Source organism: Amblyomma mixtum, chromosome 2, assembly GCF_055824585.1.
Source record: "Amblyomma mixtum isolate Tamu chromosome 2, ASM5582458v1, whole genome shotgun sequence".
NCBI classification, from domain to species: domain Eukaryota; kingdom Metazoa; phylum Arthropoda; class Arachnida; order Ixodida; family Ixodidae; genus Amblyomma; species Amblyomma mixtum.
Genome location: NC_143013.1, coordinates 65,507,090 through 65,531,705, shown reverse-complemented (window position 1 = coordinate 65,531,705; position 24,616 = coordinate 65,507,090). Strand labels below are relative to the sequence as shown.

At 45.7% G+C, this 24,616-nt stretch overlaps 1 protein-coding gene across 1 annotated transcript; it reads right to left on the bottom strand.

The window, feature by feature from the left end:
• Window positions 1-555: 555 nt before the first annotated feature.
• Window positions 556-24,616, bottom strand: LOC149359597 (uncharacterized). Its single transcript, XM_089567709.1, has 4 exons — window positions 24,532-24,616; window positions 21,574-21,747; window positions 7,936-8,589; window positions 556-1,384 (listed from the first exon to the last, which is right to left on the bottom strand). Exons 1-4 carry the CDS (start codon window positions 24,614-24,616, stop codon window positions 1,098-1,100), a joined length of 1,200 nt encoding a protein of 399 aa, XP_089423835.1. The 3' UTR covers window positions 556-1,097.

Sequence of the window (24,616 nt, the reverse complement as noted above, 5' to 3'; positions counted from 1 at the left end):
ACTCACAGGTTCTAATCTGGTAGCAGGGTTCTCGTATACAACGTCCCTGGTGCACCACGCAACGAGTTCCAATGGGACAGATGCGATCATGGAAGTCAGAAAAGGAAACGGCACCGATGTCATCCAGTAAGCATGACAAAACGAGATGGGTTCTTTGATTCAATTCTACATTTTTGGCATCCCTCCTTCACTTTAAAGAATTGAAAAATTCGTAAGCAGGGTGTATTATTATCACGAAGAGGGCTTACATTGGTTATCGTCTCCGTGCTGTATTTGATTGAAAGCTCGCTTAGCCCGCTGCATGCAGTCACGTCTCCTCCACAAATCTCTAATTTTTTTTCTGAACTCCTAACACCCTTACCGAATCCTCTGCACCATGCATTGCTTGTAATTTACCGTGTTTTCTACTTAAATTGTAAAAAAATCTACGAAGGGCAAGCTGCAGATTAAGAGGTTTTTCGTGACAAACAAGAGGCAGCAACACTACTAAGTACTCGAGCATAGCGCACTTTCTTTTTCTTTTTATTCTCTTTCAATTTTTTATGGCTTCCTACGTGTGCACGCTTTCTCACAAAGTCCTCCCTCGATTGTTTATTTTTTTTTTTTCGCAACTCCAGACGCATGCTTGTCTGTATCCGCTGTAAAGAACACAGTTTTTGATGCCTTCTCAGTATATCGTTGCCATAGATTTTGCTTTCAGGCGCTGGCGATTGAGAAAGGTATTTACCTAGGTCGGGATTTCAGAGGCACTGGAGAACTTGCCCTGTGTTTTCACGGGATCAAAAGAAGCCTTATTGCACTCGCTTTCCTGGGTGGCCACGATGGCTGTCTCTTACAAAAAGTCCGACACTTTCTAGACTGTCTGCAGATTGTGTACTAAAATTTCAAAAGAGGAAGGTAACCTAAAGGTGTCGCGGCCAGCTTATGCGCCCCTGAGAAAGCGAGAAGTCTTCTCTTATTCTGTTGCACTGAAATCTGGCTCGATTGCCTATATGTTGAAAATCGTCAGCCTTAGACCTAAAGCAAGCCATAGCACAAACCTCTTGTTGCGATAAATGTAGTGTAGAAAACAATGTCTCTGAAATACTATTTTGTCCTCAGGGAATGCCACTGACTCCGCACAGCCTTGGGTTAGTTCCCCCTGGAAAGTCTCCCGGGTGAACATCCGGACCGGGGAATCCTCCTGGTCTTCGCCCGGGATAACCAAAGGGGGAACCGTTTGGAATCCTCTCCGGGCCTCGCTCGGGGTAGCCGCCAGGGAACCCACCGCCGAGCTCCCGGCCAAGCCCGCCGCCAGGAACCAGTCCACCCGGACGGCCTTCTGCGAAGTCTCCGGGCACCCGTCGTACGCCACCGCCGTAAGACTGGGCTCGTAAGGCGAGCACTGCACGGTGCAGAGAATTAGTCAGGTAACGACAAAGAACAATGATTTCGCGGCTAAAAGTGTAAGGCCGCAATGTTTCCATTCGGAGGCTTTCAAGTTTCTTATAGCCGGATGTTTACATAAAGGGGATGCAAAATTTACCTATAGTGGCACTGTAGTTGCTAGGGACTACCTGGGACATTTTTTCCGGATACCTTTTCTCACATACCGGTGGGCAGGTGACCACGTGCCAATGCTGGCAGGTTGTGATGACGTCACAAGATGACATGACCTAACCATAAGGTCGGTAATCTTCTTTTTCGCTCACAACGCCGACGATGCAACGACGACACCTGATTTTCTGCCAAACGGGAGGCTTAACGCTATCGTGTTAATACGTGGAGCAAACGACCAAGTACAACCATGCCTTCTCATTTCACCGAAAGTTGGCCAGCTCCGAATCACGCTAAACCGGCACACAGCTGTATTAACATCCATTCAGAACCTGTTACGAGAACGTCTCGCATGTAGTGCCACTTTCTACACTCTAAACACGAGTAAGCCTATTCAAGAGTTAAAAGGGAGTAAGCTGTCCTGTAGAGCACACTCTTTTATAAACGGGTGTGTGCTGGAAGATGGCTTATTACATTTTTATTCCTTTCTGTTTAGAGTGTAGTTCGAAAATGTTGCACCGACAAAATTTTCTGTTCAGTTTGGCATACGGAGAGTTGCTAGCCAGAAGCGACAGTGCCATCCGTTCATTAAATTTATGAATTAACGAAATATTGTTGAGAATTCCCCTGTTTCTTTTGAGGCGAGAGCAGTTATAATTCTGTTTTTGACGCTCAAATGAGGGACTGCGGAGTGGCTTTTCTTTTCGCGTCAGCGCTTCACCCGATCGCAACGCTCATAAAAATGCAAATAAAGGACTTCAACCAATTGCGGGGTTAATCTTACGAGACCACGCTTTGCCACTGATCTCATCTAATTGGGTTAATATTTAAAGGGCAAATAGGCGCAAGACTTGTGCGCCTTTGCGAGTGTAAGGTGGCGCTTATTTGAAGAAGCTTCGTAACGGGAGCAGGGCAGCAGCAGTCCGAGATCAGTTAGTCCAGCCTGGAGCGTGCACCAGGCGATGGCCATGCGGCTTCCGCGTATGCCCGTCGTCTTCCTTGCAATGGCCCCCGGACAGAAGAGGAGCCATCCTTTCAGTTATAAAAACAGCAAAAAATATTCATGGGGAGCTAGCCAAAGCAACTGGCATCGACTACGCGGCTCACTGAAGGTTAATTAAGTTTTCAAAAAAACCATGTGGCCCCCTGAGGCGATTAATCAACCGCAAAAAATGGAATGCGGAACACAGGGTTAAAAAGACTTGAGCCCTACACGGCTACAAGAGCGGCGAAAAGCAACTAATAAAGGAGGTAAAATACAAATACATTCAGATCGCTGGAAAAAACATGTCCCAGCCAGAAGACGGAGGGAAACAGAATCCGGAAATGGACAAAATATAACGATCAGGGAGGTAATAACTGCGCCAGAAATGAGAAATAATGTTAGTCCGGGTGGAAATAGGGTCACTGTCACGATGCTGGCAAAACTCGATGAAACCCAAGTTAAAAGGCTGACAAAATTCTTCAATAGCTGCTCGGCCGAAGGAAAAATGTCCTTGGCCTGGATGACGGCATGCTGCAATTCATACCCAAGCAGAAAAAAAAAAGAACATGGCAAACTTAAGACCAGTCTGGATCACACCCTGCTCGGGAAGCTTTTGAAAGAAAACTACCCGTAAAAGTATACAGTGACATGAAAAAAAAAACGGAGAACTATTGGCACCATGGTTGGCTTTAGAATCAACCTGTTAATCCATGACATCCGCTTTCAGCCAAGAACTGTAATCAGAACTCTTAATATTCAGGAAATAAAGAAGCGACAACCGAATTAAGGTAGAGATTAACGAAACCTGAATTCAGCAACTCCCAAGTCCTTGGGCTCACTATCGCAAAGAACAATAACAAAGGGGATATAAAATACCTAACCGATATGACAGAACAAGAAACAAGAATGACAGGCAGAACCACCAACAGGAGAAGCGGCATTTAAGCGCGTTGCACCCTGAAGCCAATACAGACATTCAAAAACAGTAGCATTGTTTACGTCCCGCTATCCCTTCGATTAAAAAAAGCAGACAAGGAGAAAATCAGCGCGTTGAAAAGGAAAGCATGTAAGAGAGCCCTCGGTATTTCCATCAGCGCCTCTACAGAAAGGCTACTGAAGCTGTAAATCCACGACAGCCTGAATGAAATAGTTATTGATAGGCTCACGTCGCAAAAATGTTGCCTAGCCAACAGTAGCATAGTCGTAGAAGTGTTTGAGAGATTCAAAATGTCGTGTATAAACACAACGCACGAACGATCTGAAGATCCCGGAAAGATGAACACCTTTCAAGTAACGCCCATAACAGGAGCATGCGCCTGATACCCTACTGAAGAAGTCAGCCCAGATCTCAAGCTATACAAAAGCAATGAAAGAACGACAGCAACACAATTTGGAGAGACGTGGACGGGCGCATGGACGAGCACAAGTACTCAAACATGCTGATCCCGTACTCAGAAATCCTGCAATACGATAGGCTAGACAGAAGAGAATATGCTCTGCCGCGTGAAGAACTAGGCAAGGAAGAACCGATGGCACTTGGAATAATGCAAAGAAATACACACTCAAGCCCAAAATGATATCGCGCAAACACCAAGAAGACTGTGAAACGCATTGTGCACATTATGGTATAGGGTCGTGCCAATACCAAATAGCTTGACGCTTCCAAGACACCTTTCAAAGAGAAAGTATAGAAGAACAGACGATTCAGAGGTGGGAGGTAATACTGTCAATTTAGAACAGAAGCTTAAGCAGGAGCAGACCGCAGAAGCAACGGCAGATTCAACACCCCTCGGGCTCCTGGAATAGGGGGACCGGACAATGATTTCTGGTGCAACTGCAACATCGCTGCATTATCATCATCGTCAACAGTAGCATCATCCACTACAGCCCTTCTTTCGTCTTTCACTTGGTCCAGAGCACAGAGTGGAGGGAAATAGATCAATATATGTTTATTAGAATGGGGAGCCCTCAGTCATAGATTATACTGAACTTCAAAGACAAATGGAAAAGACTGAACACGCTGGGTGAATTATCCACTTTATTTATTCTGCCGATCTTTCTAGATAGTCCCCAGGCTCTCTGCTTAGCATTAAAAAAAACATTTCATATAGAACCAATGAGCACCCGTGCTAAATCCATACCGTGTGGCGCCGGTGCAAATGTTTAGGCGCCCAAGAGTCCGAGGTTTCCTTTGAATACCCAGATTGTAGTTGTGTTGTTTCGGCCTTTCATTTCAACAGCGACCACTCGACCAACTTAAGCGACAAGACAAAGAAAAGGAATAAAAACCGACAAACAGCACTGAACAAAAGGCTAATGTTGGCGCTTGTTGCAAAACTCCTCTATTTTATACAACTTTTGACACAATTGCAGAAACGACATAACCGCTCTGGAGCACAGAAAACGGCCTCTACACCTACTTTTGTTAAAATTATTTTGAGGTTGTGGTTAATTTGATGCCTGTAAGGCACAAGAACCATTTTTATTTTCCGCATTTTTCCCAACCCGTTACAGGTCGTTCAGACTTCTTCGGAGTAGCTTGCGCAACCAAGTCCAGAAGCTTAGGAGGGTGCCCTCCTTTTTTCAATCCGGCTGTCTACCCTGAGAAACTTCCTTCAGTGCTCTGAATGCAGGATTTTGGCGGAGCATTTTCGAATACCGCTTCAACATTATTCCTTTTAACAAGTTTTCAATAGCCCGAGTCAAAGCGAAGATTGTTCCAGTTTCCCTTGTGTTTGCATGTCCAGCAAGGATGATATACCTCAAATTGAAGGTTGAGTTCTAGGAATAGTAAAACCCCCCTCTTTCTGGGAAGAGATTAGTTAAAGGTGCAGTGAAGAGGAATCTGAAGGTTTATTTTTGCTGCGGCAACTCGATCTACATGCTCCGAGCTTTCTTAGAAACTTCGATTTATTGCCCTGTGTGGCCGATTTCCCTAATTAAATCGAATTAACGTCCGGCTCCCGCCTTTTTTTTTTTAATTCTCCCGCGTACGGTGGGCGGTGTCGACCAACGCGTGGAGCGCCTTTTACCCAGTCCCGTGGCGGCTTGCCGCTTTTCCATCGGCGGAGTGATACGTAGTAGTCCGTAGTAGCAAATAGTCCGCGCGTATATTTATTTATGCGGGCTTATTTTGAGGCTATATTATCTGCTAATGAAACTATTTATTCATGGAAACCTAAAAAACAAAATAAAGAGAAAGCAAAGCCTCCACGGAGCTGGCTGAAAGGCTCTTCACGCGTTGGTCGACTCCGCCCACCGTACGCGGGAGAATTAAAAAAAAAAGGCGGGAGCCGGACGTTAATTCGATTTAATTAGGGAAACCGGCCACAGAGGGCAATACGTCGCAGTTTTTAAAAATGCTACGAACGTGTAGATCGAGTTCCCGCGGCAAAAAGACAAGTTCAGAATCCTCTTAAGGGCACCTTTAACAGTGTCAAGCACCGAGAAAACCAAGTTAGGACAACTGCGTTGTCCAAAATGATCATCTCTTGTGTACGTTCAAATAGCACCAAAAATCATCAACAAACCAGAAGACTTTAATGCCATTATTTCCTTCCAGGTGGCTACTGATAACACTGTCATGTTGAGATAAATGAAACTAGGTTGCTTAATACCGGAGCTATAACAGATCTAATCCAAATACGTTGCTTCTGCAGTAAAGACTGTCATTTCACGTCAAAAAAGATGTTTGCGCGTAAGCTGATAGGAGATCCATGAAGCCCTAAGCAGGAGTGGCTCATTAGTTTTGAAAGGTGACTGTATTCGAATTATCTATGCTCTCATTGATACAACGGGGGAGGTCGACATGGGGAATGGAATAGTACGAATTCTTAGCATCCGCTGAACAACCTAAACGTGTTTTTTTCTACCCTATAAACTGAACAACATTGCCTGCATTTTTTACTTGGAAAAGATCTTGGAGGCGCAGTTTTTGAAGATGTTGCTGCAGAAAAATCCCTCCACATTTTTGCCACGTACCAGGTTCTGACGCAATAGGACGTTGAGGGCAACATCGTTAATGCGTCCTTGGCGTCAAGAACGGTTGAATGCCAAGTTTTTTACTATCCATAAAAGCATTGCAAGGGTGAGGTGGCGTTCCTGGGCCAGACAGTGGAGGAGGCGGCCTGGTTTGAGGGTTTGAGGGTAGCCCCAGAGTGTATGAGGGGCATTGAAGTCACCACCAAAGAGGAGATGGGAGTTAGAAGCAAGAGAGTGAAGGAACTTGCCCAGAGCAGAGAATAAAGAGGAGGTGACAGGGGGGTTGTAGAAAGACAAAAGGGTGAGTGAGGCGCGGGAAGAAGGATGGTAATAGACCACACCAACTAAATATTTAAGGAGGGTGGAGGGGATGTCAAGTGGCTCCACGAGCACGTCGCTGCGTACATAAATAGACGCAAGAGGTGTGGACGTAGTGGCAGGGTAGGCGCGGTAGCCTGGTACAGTGCGGGCCATCCGAGTCTCCTGGAGAAGGAGAAAATGGGGCAGGGAGGAGCAGGTGAGGAGATACTGGTGGAGGGGGTCTTATTGTAGCGAAGATTTCGGGCGGCCTGGGCGGTGGAGGAGGGAGTGGTGAACGTGGCATGGTGCTCATTTAGCTTTGTAAGCTGGGAGGTAAGAAAGGAAGTGGTTGTCTGGAGGGTTTGGGTCAAGGCATGGATCTGCTGTTGTAGGTCGTGGGAAATGCGCTGCTGCTCTCGCTGCTGGCGTTCGAGCATAGCGAGCCGGAGGTCGAACGAGCGGCTCTCATCAGTCAGGGATGGAGAGGGTGGTGTAGGGGAAGAGAGGGACGCTGGAACCGAGGATCCTTTAACTATGGCGGCATAGGAGCCTGGTGGTGACGTGATGGGAGCTGATGGAGGTTCATGATTAGAGGAGGAGGAGGAGGAAGGGGTGGTGGGTTGAGTGGCCCGGCGCAAAGCTAGGCGTCGGAGGTACGCAGCTTTGGCACACTCGCGTTGTTTAGCAAGGAGTAAGGGGCAAGTGGGGTCGAGGGAGGGTGGGTGTTTACCTGGCAATGAACGCACCAGGGCTGGGCACACACATGAGCGGAAGCGTCAGCGGGTAGAGGAGCAGCACAGCGACGGCACTTGGCCGGAACGCTGTGCTGGGGGCATTGGTGGGCGCGGTGTCCTAGAGTGAGACAACAGGTGCAGGTGGGAGGCTTAGGTTTATGAGGACGGCACCGGAAGGCAAAGCGTTTGAAATATACAAAGTGGGAGATGACGGTACCAGCGAAAGTTATGAGCACCGACTGAGTGGATCCCATCATGCGAGCAGCGAGAATATCTGTTTTGAAAGATTCCAGATCATGCATGAGGTCATCAGGAATGAAGTGGCCCCCGACGTTATGGATGACGCCGAGGCATGAGGTGGGAGGATGGGGGTGTAAGTTTTGATGGTGACAGGCTTACCATGAAGCTGAAGATGCGTGACAGAAAGTAGGAGGCGGGCGGTAAGAGGAGAATGAGTTTTTAGAAACACAAGGCTTTGGGCTGGCTTGGCCTGAAGGGTGATGTCGGCACTGGTCTTGGAGGAAAGTTGTGCAGCGGAGGCCACTGCGGCGAGTACGTCGTAGAGAGGTAGCTTGGGGGTGAGGGTTCCAGGGGGAAGCTGGATGGCAACTGTGATGAGCTCGGCGCGGGGTCGGGCTGCGGTGGCAGGTTTACGGTTCGCACCGATGGTGCTCCAGCCGATTTCCTGGGATGGAGTGTCGTCTGCCGGGGACGTCGTAAGGTCCATGTCTGAGTCCTCAGCCGGAGTCTCAATGTGCGACGCGAGTGCCGAGCTGGAGGTCTTGGTGTCAGTGGGACCTTTGGCTGGAGTAGGTGCAGCGGCTCCAGCGGCGGCGACGAACGCAGCCGGCTGCAACGCGTCTATGGCCCCGAAGCTCTTGGCGTCCCTTAGAGCGTGGAGTTGGCTAGGTGTGGACGCTGCGCCGACGACGAACGCTGCCGGTTGCGCCGCGGCCGTCGATCCGGAGCTCCCAGCGTCGCTCAAGGCGTTCAGTGTGGCAGGAATGTGCTCGGTTGCGTGGGCCGCGTTGAACGTAGCCGTATGAGACACAGCTGTCGACGTGGTTGGAGCAGGCCCCGCGGTGGAGGCATCGGTGGGTCTGGGCTGCAGTGGCTTGGTCAGACGCTGCATTGCGGCGGTGCAGGCGCGGCGCGTTAGGGTTAGCGAGGCGCCGCGCCGCTTCACAGTTTTGGAGACGCATGGAGGGCCAGTTCGGCAGCGGGCCGTGATGCCGATGGTTTCTACGTGCTTCGGGAGCCTTCCTGAAGCGATGGAGTGTAAATCCAGGGGCGGATGAGGCCCTGGACCAGGCCAGGGGCAGGTTAAAGCAGAGCACGGTAGGCAGCCAGCTAACCAGGGCGGCGCCACCTAGCGGAAATCCCCTGAATTGATATCTTTACAACCCCTGCATTGAATGCAGAGATGGCGCGACTTTTGAATACCCAGATTGTACATGATGTAAAAAATAGCGCACAGGGAACACACGGGACGGAAAGTAAACGACGCAGACAAGCGCTAACTCGCAACTGAGGTTTATTGCTGACGCGCGCAATATAAGGTAGTCACTTTAAAAACATAAAACAAAAACAACCACAAACAGTCCCTCCTGGAAAGACCAAGTCAGAGGAAAAAAACGTGTGTTCCCTGTGCGCTATTTTTTACATCATGAACGTTATCCAACTTGCCCAACTTTCCGCTTTACCCAGATTGTAGTTGTGTTGTTTCGGCCTCTCATTTCAACAGCGACCACTCTGACCAACTTAAGCGACAAGACAAAGAAAAGGAATAAAAACCGACAAACAGCACTGAACAAAAGGCTAATGTTGGCGCTTGTTGCAAAACTCCTCTATTTATACAACTTTTGACACAATTGCAGAAAGGACATAACGGCTCTGGAGCACAGAAAACGGCCTCTACACCTACTTTTCTTCCAATTATTCTCAGCTTGTGGTTAATTTGATGCCTGTAAGGCACAAGAACCATTTTTATTTTGCGCATTTTTCCCAGCCAGTTACAGGTCGTTCAAACTTCTTCGGCGTAGCTTGCGCAACCAAGGCCAGAAGCTTACGAGGGTGCCCTCCTTTTTCCAATCCGGCTGTCTACCCTGAGAAATTTCCTTCAGTGCTCTGAATGCAGGATTCTGGCGGAGCATTTTCGAATACCGCTTCAACAATATTCCTTTTAACAAGTTTTGAATAGCCCGAGTGAAAGCGAAGATTGTGCCAGTTTCCCTTGTGTTTGCGTGTCCAGCAAGAATGATATACCTTAAATTCAAGGTTGAGTTCTAGGAATAGTAAAACCCCTCTATTTCTGGGAAGTGATTAGTTAAAGGTGCAGTGAGGAGGAATATGAACTTGTTTTTTTGCCGCGGGAACTCGATCTACACGCTCCGAGCTTTCTTAGAAACGTCGATTTATTGCCCTGTGTGGCCGATTTTCCTAATTAAATCGAATTAACGTCCGGCTCCCGCCTCTTTGTTTTGAATTCTCCCACGTACGGTGGGCGGAGTCGACCAACGCGTGGAGCACCTTTCACCCAGTCCCATGGCGGCTTGCCGCTCTGCCTTCGGCGGAGTGATACGCAGTAGTCCGTAGTGGCAAATAGTCCCCGCGTATTTTTATTTATGCGGGCTTATTTTGCGGCTATATTATCTGCTAATGAAACTATTTATTCATGGAAACCTAAAAAACAAAATAAAACTAAAGAAAGCCTCCACGGAGCTGGCTGAAAGGCACTTCACGCGCCTTGGTCGACTCCGCCCACCGTACGCGGGAGAATTAAAAAAAAAGGTGGGAGCCGGATGTTAATTCGATTTAATTAGGGAAATCGGCCACAGAGGACAATGAGTCGCAGTTTCTAAGAATGCTAGGAACTTGTAGATTGAGCTCCCGCGGCAAAAAGACAAGTTCAGAATCCTCTTCAAGCACCTTTAACAGTGTTAAGCACCGAGGAAACCAAGTTAGGACTACTGCGTTGTTCAAAATGATCATCTCTTGTGTACAGTCAAATAGCACCAAAAAGTCATCAACAAACCAGAAGACTTTAATGCCATTATTTCCTTCCAGGTGGCTACTGATAACACTGTCATGTTGAGCTAAATGAAACTAGGTTGCTTAATACCGGGGCTATAACAGATCTAATCCAAATGCGTTGCTTCTGCAGTAAAGACTGTCATTTCACGTCGCAAAAGATGTTTGCGTGTAAGCTGATAGGAGATCCATGAAGCCCTCAGCAGGAGTGGCTCATTCGTTTTGAAAGGTGACTGTATTCGAATTATCTATGCTCTCATCGATACAACGGGGGAGGTCGACATAGGGAATGGAATAGTAGGAATTCTTAGCATCCGCTGAACAACCTAAACGTGTTTTTTTACACTCTATAAACTGAACAACATTGCCTGCATTTTTTACTAGGAAAAGATCTTGGAGGCGCAGTTTTTTAAGATGTTGCTGCAGAAAAATCCCTGCACATTTTTGCCACGTACCAGGTTCTGACGCAATAGCACGTAGAGGGCAACATCGTTTATGCGTCTTTGGCGTCAAGAACGGTTGAGTGCCAAGTTTTTTTTACTATCCATAAAAGCATTTCAAATTTTCTGCGGGTTTAGTTTTTCGCATATTCTCTTCCCTCCCTTTTTTGCCTCATAAACAGAAACATTAATGCGCAAGTCAAATGAAAACTCGATGGCCTCTTATGCTTTTGATTGGAATGAAATTAATAAGTGACAGAGCACTGAACAAAAGGCAGCGGGTGGCGAGTGGAGCAAACACTCCCATCTTTTTTAAGGTTGCTGTCAAATTCCCCACAAACTTCCAATTGTAAGAAAAGTAGCTGTTGAGGTTGTTTTCAGTACCCCAGAGCGATTATCTCCTGTCTTCAATCGTGTCAAGAAGCCTAAAAATGACTCCTACCAAATTCATAGCACTGAACAGAGTTTCTTAGGGCAGACAGCCAGATTGGAAAAGGCAGGCTACCCGCCTAAGGTTCCGGCCTCGGTGCTTATTAAGCTATGATGAAGTCTAAATGACTTGCAACTGAAAGAGAAGAAATGACATAACTTCGTTGTTCTGCCTTACAAGCATAAACTTTTCCACAAACTGTAAAGAATTTAAAGAAAATTAGGTGTTGAGGTCGTTTTCAGTGCTCCAAAGCGGTTACTTTCTCTCTGGAATTATGTAAAAAAATTGGGTAAAAAAAAAGAGGAGTATTTGCACCACTAGTCGCGAGCAGCGCTTTGTTCAGTGCTCTCAGTCAGTTATTTATTCCATTTCTTTGTCAAATGGCAAGAAGTACATTGGTCAGACCGGTCGCTGTTTAATTAAATGACAGACCTAATGAACACAACTACAATGTCAGTGTTCAGAAGTTGCGCCATTTCGGCGTTCACTCTCATGATTGTAGAGATCTGGACTCCGGCTGCTTACTAGACTTCAGAAAAACTGCATTGATGGGATGGCACATTGATAAGCTAAAATGCGAGATTATGGAAGCTGGCAGCCTAGAAAGGTTGAATGATCAGTGCATGAGCATACCCACAATTTGGTTGTATAAGGAAAAAAAAAAGCATTTTTCAAGAAATTCTAGTTTTTGGTCGCATTGCTGAACACGCTTGTTTTTAACAAAATCTTGGTGTTCTTGTGCTTTTTAGTCGATCATGGTTGTTTTGTCCGTTTTTTTTCTATGTTTTTCGCTGGCGTTTCATCCATTTACCATCATGTCTGCCAGACATGCTTGTACAGACATTTTACTCGACCCTCGCTTTTTGTACCTTTTCTCGCCATGTTCTTTGTTGGGATTTTTCATTTTTAGTCTTCAAAATGTTACCCATAATTTAAAGGCGGTTCTCAGTATTTTTAATTTCTTGCCATATTTTTTGTTTTATCTTCTCGCTACAAAAAATTGGTTCTTTCATTGTCCAGCCTTAAAACATGATCCGTTGCTTCGCTTTAGGTGTCTGATCTCCTGGCACTGATGCATTGTTGGTCGTTTGAGGAAAAAGTTTTGTAAGTTCTGGGTGTGTGCGGGAGTGGTAGTAGGTGTAGAGATATCATCTGAGCTACCGCGTTATTCCTTATCGGAGCTCTACCTTGTTAAGATTTTGGTTGGCTTGTGGTCATGATTTCTCTTTCACTTCACTCACGGGTTTTTTTTGCAGTGCTTTTTTTTTCGTTCAGTCTTTTTACGTTAACCATGAGGCCTGATATACACCTATTAAGTACGGGTTCGCTTCTTTTCGAAAGAAAAGTAATTCAGCGCACTGTCGCGTCGTCGTCTTTGTTCTTGTGTTCCATTGTATTTTGCACTGTGTCCTGCAAGCATGGAAATGAACAAACTCGCCAAATAGCAAGTGTTGCATGCGTAGACTAGGCTCTGGGCGGCCACGAAGGGCTGTTCGAAACGTTGTTTCACACTTCGTACTCCTTTGTGTCTACTAGCAAATAAAGCGTGCTGAAGATATTTCTTGCTGCTATTGCCTTGATATACAACAAAGTCCCCATGTGCACTTCGTCGCTGCGCTCAATGAAGCCCGAAGCATAGCGGTGACCTTCGAAGGCGGTGCTTGAATGGCGAACATACCGTGACAACTTTTCGAGTCCGCGCCAAGCCCTGGTATCTTCCGTCCACTTAGCAAAAAGGAACGAACTCCCTCTCAAACGGCGGCACGATATCCCTGCTACACAGGCGCCGCTTTTGACACCACGTCGCGCTATTTTGAAGACGGCGAGCAGGCGCAAAGCGAAGCAACCTACGCTAGTTGTTTGCGGGAGGGACCATGTTTTTATTCCAAGAGACACGTATATCATATTCGGTAGAGAAAGTAGCTGGTGAGCATCACGTAACAGCAAATCATTTGGACTACGGAGGGGAGATTGTGGTAGCAAAACTAGCCACCCTCTATAACCAATGCCTTATGATCTGATGGTGATAATGATGACGATATGACCTTTGACAGAACATATCGCCGCTTTCCATCGCCAAAGCCCGCTCGTAAAAAGCCAGCCAGTCCTTGACGTCTCAGTTGCCGGTCCCACTGAAGGCGGCAGGCTGCCGTGGTCGTGTCCCGTGGTCACCGTGCGCGTGGTCCCATGGCTGGTTCAGGTAACCGACGCAGGCGACGGCTGTGGCCCTAGGGGGGCGTCATTCGGCATTACGGATATTACCGAGCCGGTGCGCAGTTCCAATAGACCAGATGCAACCGCTACCACTTGCAAAGGGTTTTAGTTGCCCTAAAAGCGCCAGACACTGAACGGCGTTTGTGTGCCCGTCGCAGGTCTTTGTGGTTGTCCTCGGTTGGATCAGCGCATACCCACAGTGGGTGTTTGGTCAGGGTGTCTTGCACAGTCAGAATATTCCAGAGCCAAGCAGCAGCGCACGCTCAGCGATAACGCTGCCGCTACCGCTTCGGCACATCTTCGTTTTTACGAGCTATATGTAATTATAAATCGTTTGTTATTTTCATTTCTACCCAAGCACATTTCGTTCAGTTATAGACATGGCTGAGAAACAGCCGAAATTTTTTTTCTGGAACTTAGCTTCGTGGTGCACCGTGGGAGGCTACGCATTGAGAAGCTGTATCCAAGCGCCAAACAGCTGGACTCGGAGGAACTGAAGAAGTTGTTTCACCACCCTGTGGCACCCATACTGAGAGATGTGGCATAAATAGACCCGGCGAAGGTGACCTTAAGTGTGTATTTCTTAAAGCATGCTATACACCTCAGACACATCCCACGAAACACCATTTGTACAAAGCTTGCTGTACCACAACATGCATGCTGAATGAGGCAACGGCAGACAGATGAGGAGGTCTTAAGACAGGAGGGTAATATATTGTGGTGAGCAGTGATGTAGGAGCCTTGCAGCCATGCAAGGCATCGTCGATATGATGGTGGTAACTCCATTTGGAGCTGTCTGGGGCTTTTCGAGTCGTGCTCGGCTGTCTCGCAATCTGCGGAGTCACGCTCAGCTCTTGCACATTTTGCAAGGCTCTCACGTGTTTTTCTACTCACGTTCAGTCCTCAGACTGTGCGTGGCCATAAACGCGCACGGAAAGCCACGCAAAAGCCATGCTCAATATTTTCAGTAGGGCTATGATGTCCCTTCATGAAGAAAAGCCGAGTATACACTAGAACAGATTCTGAAACTATGAAACTTCATTTCAACGCTAGGTAGATTTCAAAGACCACGATACCTGCCCATGAGCCTGAATTCCTGCTGGGGGTACCGGACGGGAGAGCGACCCTCATAAACACACGTATAATCAACTTTCCGAGATATTTTTCGCGTTTCGCAGTCTACCCAAGACGCGCGCATTCGTAACAGTTGGCAGTACTGTGAAGAAGACTGCGACAAAGTATGCAAAGTCATTTTGTAGCTGTGCTTTGAAAACGACACATTGAACTTGTGTTGTGACGCCGGACATAAGCGTAACAGGTGCTTTTTCCTTTAGTGTTTTTCCGAATCACACAAGCTCCTCGTGGAGTCGGATATGCTGTAACGTGCGCTACCGTTGAAACTGGACAGTATAGAAAGCTGTACATGATCGGCGGTTCCCAAACGGCATGATAAGCGAACGAAAGTAAGCCGCGCACCTATGCAGACGATACTCCTGGCCGCCTAAAGTGTTCGAGAAAACACCCTGTTTGCAGACGCAGCCGGGTTTCGGCTTGTCAAAGTCCTGAAAAGTTTCCTTCCAGCTAGAAAGAGCCCTCTTTTGATTCGGCCGCGTTCACGACGTGAGGGAACTAGTGACTGAAGATGCGAGTGAAGTAGCGGTGCCGTCTTCTACAGGTCGATGAAAGAAGATACGCGGCAGAGGAAATAATGAGGGTAGTATTGTTATTTATTTGTAGTGCATCACTCTATACAAGACATCTAAGAAGAAAGCAGCCTTTTACATTGCTTTTAAGACAGCAAGGCACGCGCGCGTATGTGATGAAAATAATTACGCCGAAAAGTATTGACCCAAAAATACGTAATGGTAATGGTTAGTAGTGCACATTCCAAGCTAATCAAGCGGGGAATCGTTGCGACATGCCTGAATGCAGCATTGGAAAAATCTTCTGAGCATGAGATGGCACACAACTTTGATGCGCAAACTGAACGAATTCACCAAGCCGGGTACCCAAAACACCTCATCACTAGTATTAGTGAGGACCTGGTCAAGAAGCGCAAGCGAACGTTAAATGATGAACAGAGTAAAAAAAACAAGGATAAAGAACAACAACCTACGGTGATGATTCCCTATATTCATCGGCTTTCGCACAACCTGAAGAAAGTGGCCAGCAGGTATCAATGTGGTGTTTTTCTGCTCCCTGCAAGCTGTCGCGCGTTTGCACCTTGAACTAAGTAAGAATGGTTAGGGAGTGAAAAAAGAAACACCAAGTCTGCGCCACTGAATGCATGGCTGATGTTGTGTACGCTGTGCCTGTAAGCTGCGGTAAGGAGTATATCGGCCAGACAGGTCAGTATTTCAATGAAAGAGTGAGATGGCTACTCACTGCAAAAGCTGCAAATGCCGTCCCGGTTTTGAAAACACTAGATTCATTGCAAGGTCTAAAGACAGATTAGAGCGTGAAATAACAGAAACATATTACATCGAGCAGAGGGGGCATATCTGCATAAGCAAGCGATCTGTGTCGCTGTCAGATGAAGAGACTAGTTTTCTTAGTGGGTCTCTGTCAGCGTTATAATCAATGCTTTGGTCCCTTTGGCACGTGTGGCTTTATTATAAATCACCCCTTGTATCTGGTGCTTTTTCTGTTTTGCTTTTATCCTTTTGCCTGCTCGTGTGGTTATTAAGGAGGTTTTGCCGTGAATAAACTTAGTTTGAAGTTGGCGCCAGTCCTGTCATGTGTGTGTCGTCTCCGTCTTTTAGCGCCAGTACGCTTCTTGCGTAAACATGTCATACCTCTGGAGAAGCCGCCCTCGGCTCCTCCCAATGAATCCCGGATAGGTAGCCAGCTGTGGGACTAGTGGATGTGCCCTCGATACCTCGCAAGGTGTAATTAGAGAAACTACCGACGGTGCTGGGGTCATCCGGGTCAAGTAATACATAAAATAGTTGAGTCCGAAAGAAGGAGGGCTCCCCGTTCCACAAAAGTACCGCGGGTAAGGCCAAAAAAGACAGTCGATCGAAGTCCTCGCTCAGGTGGTCTCAGTCGAACCGCATGTCAGCAATGCTAAAAAAAACAATATATATTTAAAAAATAATGTTTGCGGAAGTCACTGCCTCCTCATGTTTTCTGGTTGAGCACTTCTTGGCAGGCTCGAAGGGGTTCATTGCTCGCAAGACGGAGCATGCCCCTAATATACGCAGCAATAGTCATCATCATCATCATCAGCCTCACTATGGCCACTGCAGGGCAAAGGCATCTCCAATGTCTCTCCAATTAACCCTGTCCTTTGCCAGCTGCATCAACTGTATCCCCGCAAACTTCATAATCTCATCCACCCACCTGAGTTTGTGCCGCCCCCTGCTACGTTTGCCTTCCCTTGGAATCCACTCTGTTACCCTTAAGGACCAGGACAAGCAGTAGTAATCAGTGCTAAAGTAAAGATGAATCAAATGTTTGACGAATGCCTTCTGCGCACCCAAAGTGTTCCACCACACTCTCTGAGCTGGATTTCTGCAAAAGCCCAAAGATTAATGCGACTAGTTGTTACTAGAGCTCTAGAAATGCTCCAATATGCCCATGCGTAGTTTTCTTTTGTGCCGCTTTGTGTGCCACGCGTACCGCTTTTTGTCTCTCAGCTTAGAATCCCATCTCGTTTACCGTGGCAGGACAAGGCTGTTACCTACTGCACTCGAACCCTAGTTAAATAAGACTTCAACTTCGTGAGCTCATTTAGCTGCAGACTTGTTGCGCTGTAGGCTAACTGAGCATCAATTCAAAAGAGCCTTCTGCTACAATAATTCTAAACAATACTCTACTGACGTCGTCTGCCCGCCTTTAGTTCTTTTATAGACCTTCCCTCAAATTCCTGACAGCCAGGGTACGCCAGTACGCCGCAAACCGGATGAGCACATATGAAACGTCCGGCGTCCCCACAAGGTGTGCTCGTGCCGGTGCTTTCGCACAGCCGCTGAGTTGTGATGGTATCAGACTTCACAAGGTTCGGAATGTTTTCAGTGGCGAAATTGTCTCCCGTAGCACGAATCCATAGTATCCCGTAGATGTAGCGAAACCTATCCCTGTAACGAGCCAGCTGTTGCAAGCTGGCAAATTTGGGTTGCCTGGAGACGTCTCCAGATAACCCAAATGTTTCTTCCTTTACGAAGAATTTCCTGGATAGCAGCTGTGCATCAGGAGATATGGCTGCCAGTGTAATGTTCGCATGTCTGTTTTGCTCACTTCGTTCAAGTTGAAAAATGCTTTAAGTAGCCCGCTTGCTGCAGTGCGTTGCCTCGCTCCTTGTACTTTGATTGGTGACCGTTGGTGCGATTGAATGGTATGGGTGACCTATCACTGCATTTCACTTCACCCAGTAAGTGACTGTATCCAGCAATGGGATTCCTCCAAGACGCTTTCACTTACTGCTGGCGGTGTGGCGCCAAAGAGGTCATATAAAACTTATGGAGTGGAAGCGGCGCCAAAAGTGAAACTGGCATCAGCAATCTTGCAAGCGAATCTCCTTGGGCGTCACCATCGAATAAGCCGCAGTCAGCAGCCGGGCTTGGGCGGCCTCGTGGGAGGGATAAGAGGCAGAAAAAGAACAAAAGAAACAAGGAAGATCCCGCTACACGTTTTCCGTTTTTTTTTTAATAGAAATTTTAGTCTAAGGAACGAAATTATCCAAATACTCCACTCTTTGTACATGAGTCGGTTTGTACCCGCTATGCGTCCTGGCAAATAGCTCGTCGTGGGTATGTGCAATTAATCCCGAGGACGCATCATCATCACGTACGCCGTGAGGAGGCGAAGCGTAGTGGCTTCGCAGTCAAACTCCCATCACTGCCAGATAAACGCAGGGTAGTTTTCTGGGCAGGGAAGTATCCCCACTATTTATTTATCATTTATCATCATACCCACAGCGCCATTGTCTGGCATTACACTGGAGGGAGACGGGGGTTGAAAAAGAAAAAGTATACAAATGCCACGGCGTGCAGGTGGTTACAAAAAAAAAGATAACAATGAGATAAAAAGAACACGGAATTATTATGCATAAAAAATGTCACAGGATGGAAGAAAATGAACCATTTGATAATATGGAGACTACTTCCTCAGGCAGCTTGTTCCATTCCGAAATCGTTTTGGGGAAAAAAGACATTTTGAAAAGGTCAGTACAACATCTGCATTCTTTAACTTTAAGCGAATAATCTCTCCGTAAAGACACATAATCAGGGTTGACTATATATTTGGTTCTGTCTATTCCAGTTCTTGAATGAAATATATTATGAAATAATTTTAAACGCAGAACTTTCCTACGTTTTAGAAGTGTGTCCCAACCGAAAGCTTTTTCGCGCTCGTTGCACTAAAATATCGCCCATAGTTATTAAAAGCAAAACGAATGGCCAAATTCTTAACTCTTTGTAGCTTTTGAATGTCAAGAAAGGATTTCGGATTCAAAACTGTGCAAGCATACTCAAGTATGCTTCTAACATAGTATTATACAGCAGTTCTTTAGTCTTTAAAATGAAAAGTTTAGCGTTACGGCGCACAAACCCCAAAACACGACAGGCTTTGGCAGTAACGAAATCTACGTGACGATGCCAAGACATTGCACTGGTTAAATATACACCAAGATATTTAAATTCCAACACTGAAAGCAGTCTGCTATTATTTATGTTATGAGTGAAATTATGAGGAACCGCCTTTTTAGTGAAACATATATGTACAGATTTTCGTAAATTAACATGCATCCTCCTTGGCCATGCTGGGACCGTCGACGGAGCGAGTCCCTACTAAACCTCGGCTACCGGATGAACAACGTGCTCGCATAGTCGAAGAGCAGGGGGAATATTGCCACGCGGACCGCTTTTCGCTGCATTTCTCGTGTTTAGCATGATTTTAACCATATTAGTGGTTTTTGTTCGCATAACCACTCCCCTTTTAGGGTCCACGGCCGCACTCAAAGAAAGCATTTATGTGTTCACATAAAGACGCGGCCATAATAATATGAAGATGGCTACGGCGATCAAACTCTTCCTGCACTTTGCCTAACAAAAATTAGCAACTACTTTAGGGGCTAGATAGGAACTACTGCTATTAGGGACTACTCCTTGATAAAGAGCTGCGATTTCTGGAAGTACACGTGTAGGTTGTTTCTTTTTTGGGGAAGGTGATTGGTGTCGTCTTCCCAGCGATTTTCATATGTCTTGAATACCCTTCGAGTGGGATTTCCTTTGTTTTGTTTTTGGCACTGCTTTCCTACGACTGGTTTCCCACACTGGTTCCTTGCTTTCGTCGTTTCCTTTTTTCTCTTTGGACGAAGCCTGGCTAAGATGCATATATTTCTTCTTTGATAAACGCAGGTTGTTTGTTGTTTATTCCAGGTTAAAAGCCAGTTTGATTTTGATTTTCTTGTTCTTTCTTGTTCAGACCAGTGGCGTGTTCTGTTAAAAGCAACAACTGTGCGGAGAAATAAGGTTTATCACTTGATCACGTGATACATGTTTTGCACAAGTGGCGATGGCTGTATCTCTAAAATATGTCCCTTTGAAGCTAAACAAATCATTTGGTAGTCAGTGCCCGTCTTGTAAGTGGTCCTTCTCATTGTCCACGCAGTCTTGACGCTGTTTCTAACACTTCAAGGAAAGAGCAATTTGTTTTATTGGAACGCATTAGCTGGGCATGACGTATCGCAAGAAGCATCCATAGATGGCGCCAGCTACACCAGGAATAATGACCGCGAAAAGCGCAACGTGCCTGCCAGCGATGCACTCCTCCGTGCGTTGCCGAACTATTTGACGCAGTGACATCGTCACATACGCTTCGCCCCGGTAGCCTTTTTTCCAGAGAAGTAATGGATTACCGGCAATCAATTAAAGAAAGACTGTAACTGAATTGCCCCAAAAGTTACGGTTTGAAAAACTAAATCAATTAATTACAAAATTGCACGAAATGTAATTAATTGCAAGTAATCGATTACAAGTAATCAATTACGTACAACTATGCATGCGAGCAAGGAAGGTATGCCTTCCGATCCCGCTATAGACGCAGGATCCACCTTCACCGGTCTAGCGTTCCGCTTCTTGAGCTCACTGGGTTTTCCGGACGTGAGCGGCAGCGACGACTCGGTTAATGGACCATCAATTTCGCGACGTCACCTGCCACTTTCAATTATTTCTGAACGACCACGTTCGCACTGCATGCGGCAATGATAACGCGCTCGAGCTCAGTAAACCTAAAAAAAAATTATCAGCAGCTCTTCACTCGCGTTCCGGTGCAGCGCCGTGCACAACACTAGACAACGTGGACCGGGATGCTATAAAACCTTGCGTCGCACTCCATAAGGAAAGTGCTGAGCAAGAGTGCAGAAACTTTCTCTTGGCAAGGGTGTGTGGGAGGCCCAGCCAGAGCTATTTCAACGTGAGGCCTGGAAATTCTTCGTTTAGTTGATTTTAAAACTAAAATAAGTTGCATGAATTAAGAATTGAGAACATAAAATAATTGCCGAGATATGCGCTATAGACGGGACAAGAAAGCGACTACGCACGTGCAGATCACTACGAGCTGTTTTCTGCCCTGTGTACTATTCACTAACTAGTCCAGCTCTAGACCGCTACATACAAAAAATAAGATAAGAGAACCGATGCACCTTAAAAAATTTTATTTCATTACATCTTGAGAAGGGACCGAAATGGCTTAGGGATATGAAACATCCTTATGCAAGAAATTACCGCCGAGAGAACGCATCTAGGACCAGTTTCTTTAGGCTCCTTGCAAGCGCTTACAATCAGCGTCGACTTCTTTCTCCGCTTGCTCCTGACAAGCGGTTAGGATCAGAGCCACCACCCAAAGAGCTAGGTCTTTCACCGCTTAGTCCTGGCAAGTGCGCAGAACTAGAACCGCCGCCGATGGGACCATGAGTTTCACCATTTTCTCCTGGCAAGCTGTTAGAATTAGAGCCGCCGGCGATGGGACCAGGGCCAGTCTCACCCTCCTCCCCTGACAAACCACCAGAAGAGGTGCCACCGACATGGTGGCGGCCATTCAGGATGACAGTAGTTACCCCTCCGATGGTTTCAGCTGCGCCGCATGTGAACAGCGCTGAAAATAAAATAAAATACAGAGCGTTTAAGAAAGCCAGCGTCACTAGCAACTTTATAATTGGGCATTTTCTTAAGACATAGAAGACGGTAAATTCGTGCTAAACAGTGCAGGCACTTGGTAATACATATGCTTGTAATTCCTTCAAAAAACAGGAAAAGTTGGAGCAGTTCTTGGTAATGCTTCCTGCGAGTGCTCTACCACGCCGCTCAACAACATCTTAGAAATTTGTGCAAAGCTAAAATCACGTGGTGCAGTTGAATTTGTGGAAACACGTATAGTGTTTACAAGCCTTTTTCATGCAAGACGTGATTCAAGTATTGCATGCTCCATTTCAGCCACAATTAAAGAAGTTAATGCGTTTATATCTCTGGCTGAGTATCCGCATACTTCGTTGAACCGTTTCAATCCCGTTGTCTTAGAGTGAACATACCCAATTGTTTTTTTGAGCAGCATAGATATGACAGTTATTGAAAGCAAAACTGAAATAGCTAGAATTTCTTGTGTATTGATTGCGTCTAACCTTTTTAATTTTGTTCTGTTCGTTTTGTTTTAAAATGACAGGGAGGCTGGCGAACGACATAAATCAAGCACGCGACGGGACATAAAGCAAGCCAAATATTTAGCTTTAATACTTGATCGGAAACTTTTCTCGGAACAATAGAAAATGCCACGCTAATCACAGGGTAACTGCACCCGTGATTAGTGCTTTATGGCGAATTGTGCACAATTGTATGTAAAGTGATCGCACATCTTTTTCTTAGAATGCCCTGCACCTAGCTGTGATTTCATTGTTCCGGGGGAATTTAAAAACCTACATGTCGCTAATAAAATGGATTCCACAATATATATAGAGGTGGAATTTTTTTTTTTGCATTTCGGGATTTTTTTTTTTTCGGAGTGTATGTGAGAGCGCTGCGTGTGTGTGTTTTTTCCCCATATATTATTTACGACAGATGGCTTGCCTTCTTTTCATTTCCAACATAATGCGGCATTCCTGTGCGGTCAAAAATCACGTGTAGTTTGCGTTCCCCTTTTTCATGCTAGAGCACTTGGTGTACAAGTAATTAACACATAATTGCCCTAGACAAAGCAGAGCTTGTAATAGAAAATGCTACCGTCATTAAAAAAAATACAGGGCATGACATGATAGCCTAATGAGTTATTGCCCATATAGGCAGAATTGGTTAATCTCTACTTTACAGTTGGGCGTGTTTAGATAAGAACGGTAATCGAGGTCCCATGACCATTTTTTGTTTTCAATGAAATTTTTATATATGATGGGCAAATGTGTCCACACAAAGGAATGAACCTTAGTTTTGCAAGAAGCTTCGTAGTTTTCTCGGAAAAAAATCGCATGTCACAAGAGGTGGAGAATGTCGTTTTTGGCACTTCGCAATGTTGCAAGTTTGAAGCCTCATTCCATGCACAAAAAATTTTTCCCGCGCATAAGCATTTTTTCAGAACTTCTTTACAACTGGTACAATCTTAGAAAATAAAAAATGTTTTCTTTCTCTTTCAATCTTACGAGTAAAAAAATTGCAAACTTCGCTTCCGGAGCTATGCGGCGCAAAAAAAGGCACTTTTCAGGGCAGCCTTAGGGCAAGATGCCTAAAGATCTCCCCACTGAATATTTTTCTCAGTATTTTTCAGCTGTTTTTACTCACCTCAGGCAAGTTCTGTTGTTCTAGACTTGACAGATAGTTTTCAGTACAGTCTCAAAATTGGCCGAAGTTCAAAAACGCCAAAAAAGTGACAACTTTCACTAGGGTTTAAAAAAAAACACCATCATCGAATTTTGTGAAAATTTGCCTGAATAATCCTCAATACATGATAACTTTAAGGCACTAGAAAAGTGTTGCATTATATTGTTTTAAAATACAAAAATAAACACAAAACTGAGTCCATGTTTTTGTCATATAGAATTGCTTATTACTGCCTCTTAGAAATAGTAGCTGTCAGAAATTTGATTTAGCACTCATTGAACGTGGTTAAATTTTATTTACCCCAATATCCGAACCATTCTCAATGCTTATAGAACTTCTATTCGCTTGTTAGCGGCGCTCTTAATGCGTGAAAATGGGAATAAATTCGCTATTTTGCCTGATGTCATAACAATTGGCTGGTGGCGGTCAAACGTTGTTCGTATTCTCTAATTTATTCGTCGTACGGTCTACTGGTATATATAATCGATTCCTTAAAGATATTAGATCCTTTCTCGGGTCTTAGAAAAATTTCTATATATAAAAGTTAATATTAACGCGTTTCTCGAGTCGGCGTTTTCGAACCTGCGTCTATTTACCTCTGTGTTCAATGGTTCTACAAGGCACTGTTAGGAGACAAAACGTCGTCTCCTGAGGGGACGATTTATCTGCAAGGTTTTTAATCATGGGGAGTTTTAATCAGGAGGCAATTTAAAAATTTGATGCCGCTTCATGTGCACATTGCAATTCAGAAAATCGTAACAAGAAATGAACGGCGGCAGTTGATTTCGGTTTTGCGCACAGTATATTGTCCAGCACGAAGCACTAGCCAGATCACAGTCCCTTCCATTCAGAAGCAGCGGTGGAGGCCACGTAGGATGCACTGCCTTAAGTTGACTGAGCGTACTTCCACAGGTGGAGCGTCTGAACTCCAGGCACTTTCTTTGCCAGTTTCCATTGTTCCTTCTTCACTTCGCGAAAGTCTGCAAGCTCCCTCTGTGGCAGCTCCAGAATGGTGATGTTCTTTAGTGTTTCTTGAATTGCGTCTACGAAGCCTCTGGCTGTGTGTATATGGCCTCACTTACAGGCTTCCGCAAGTTGTGGTTTGATGCTCGATGGTGTGATGCTGCGTCATGTTTCCTCAGGAATTGTGCCACTATCCACAT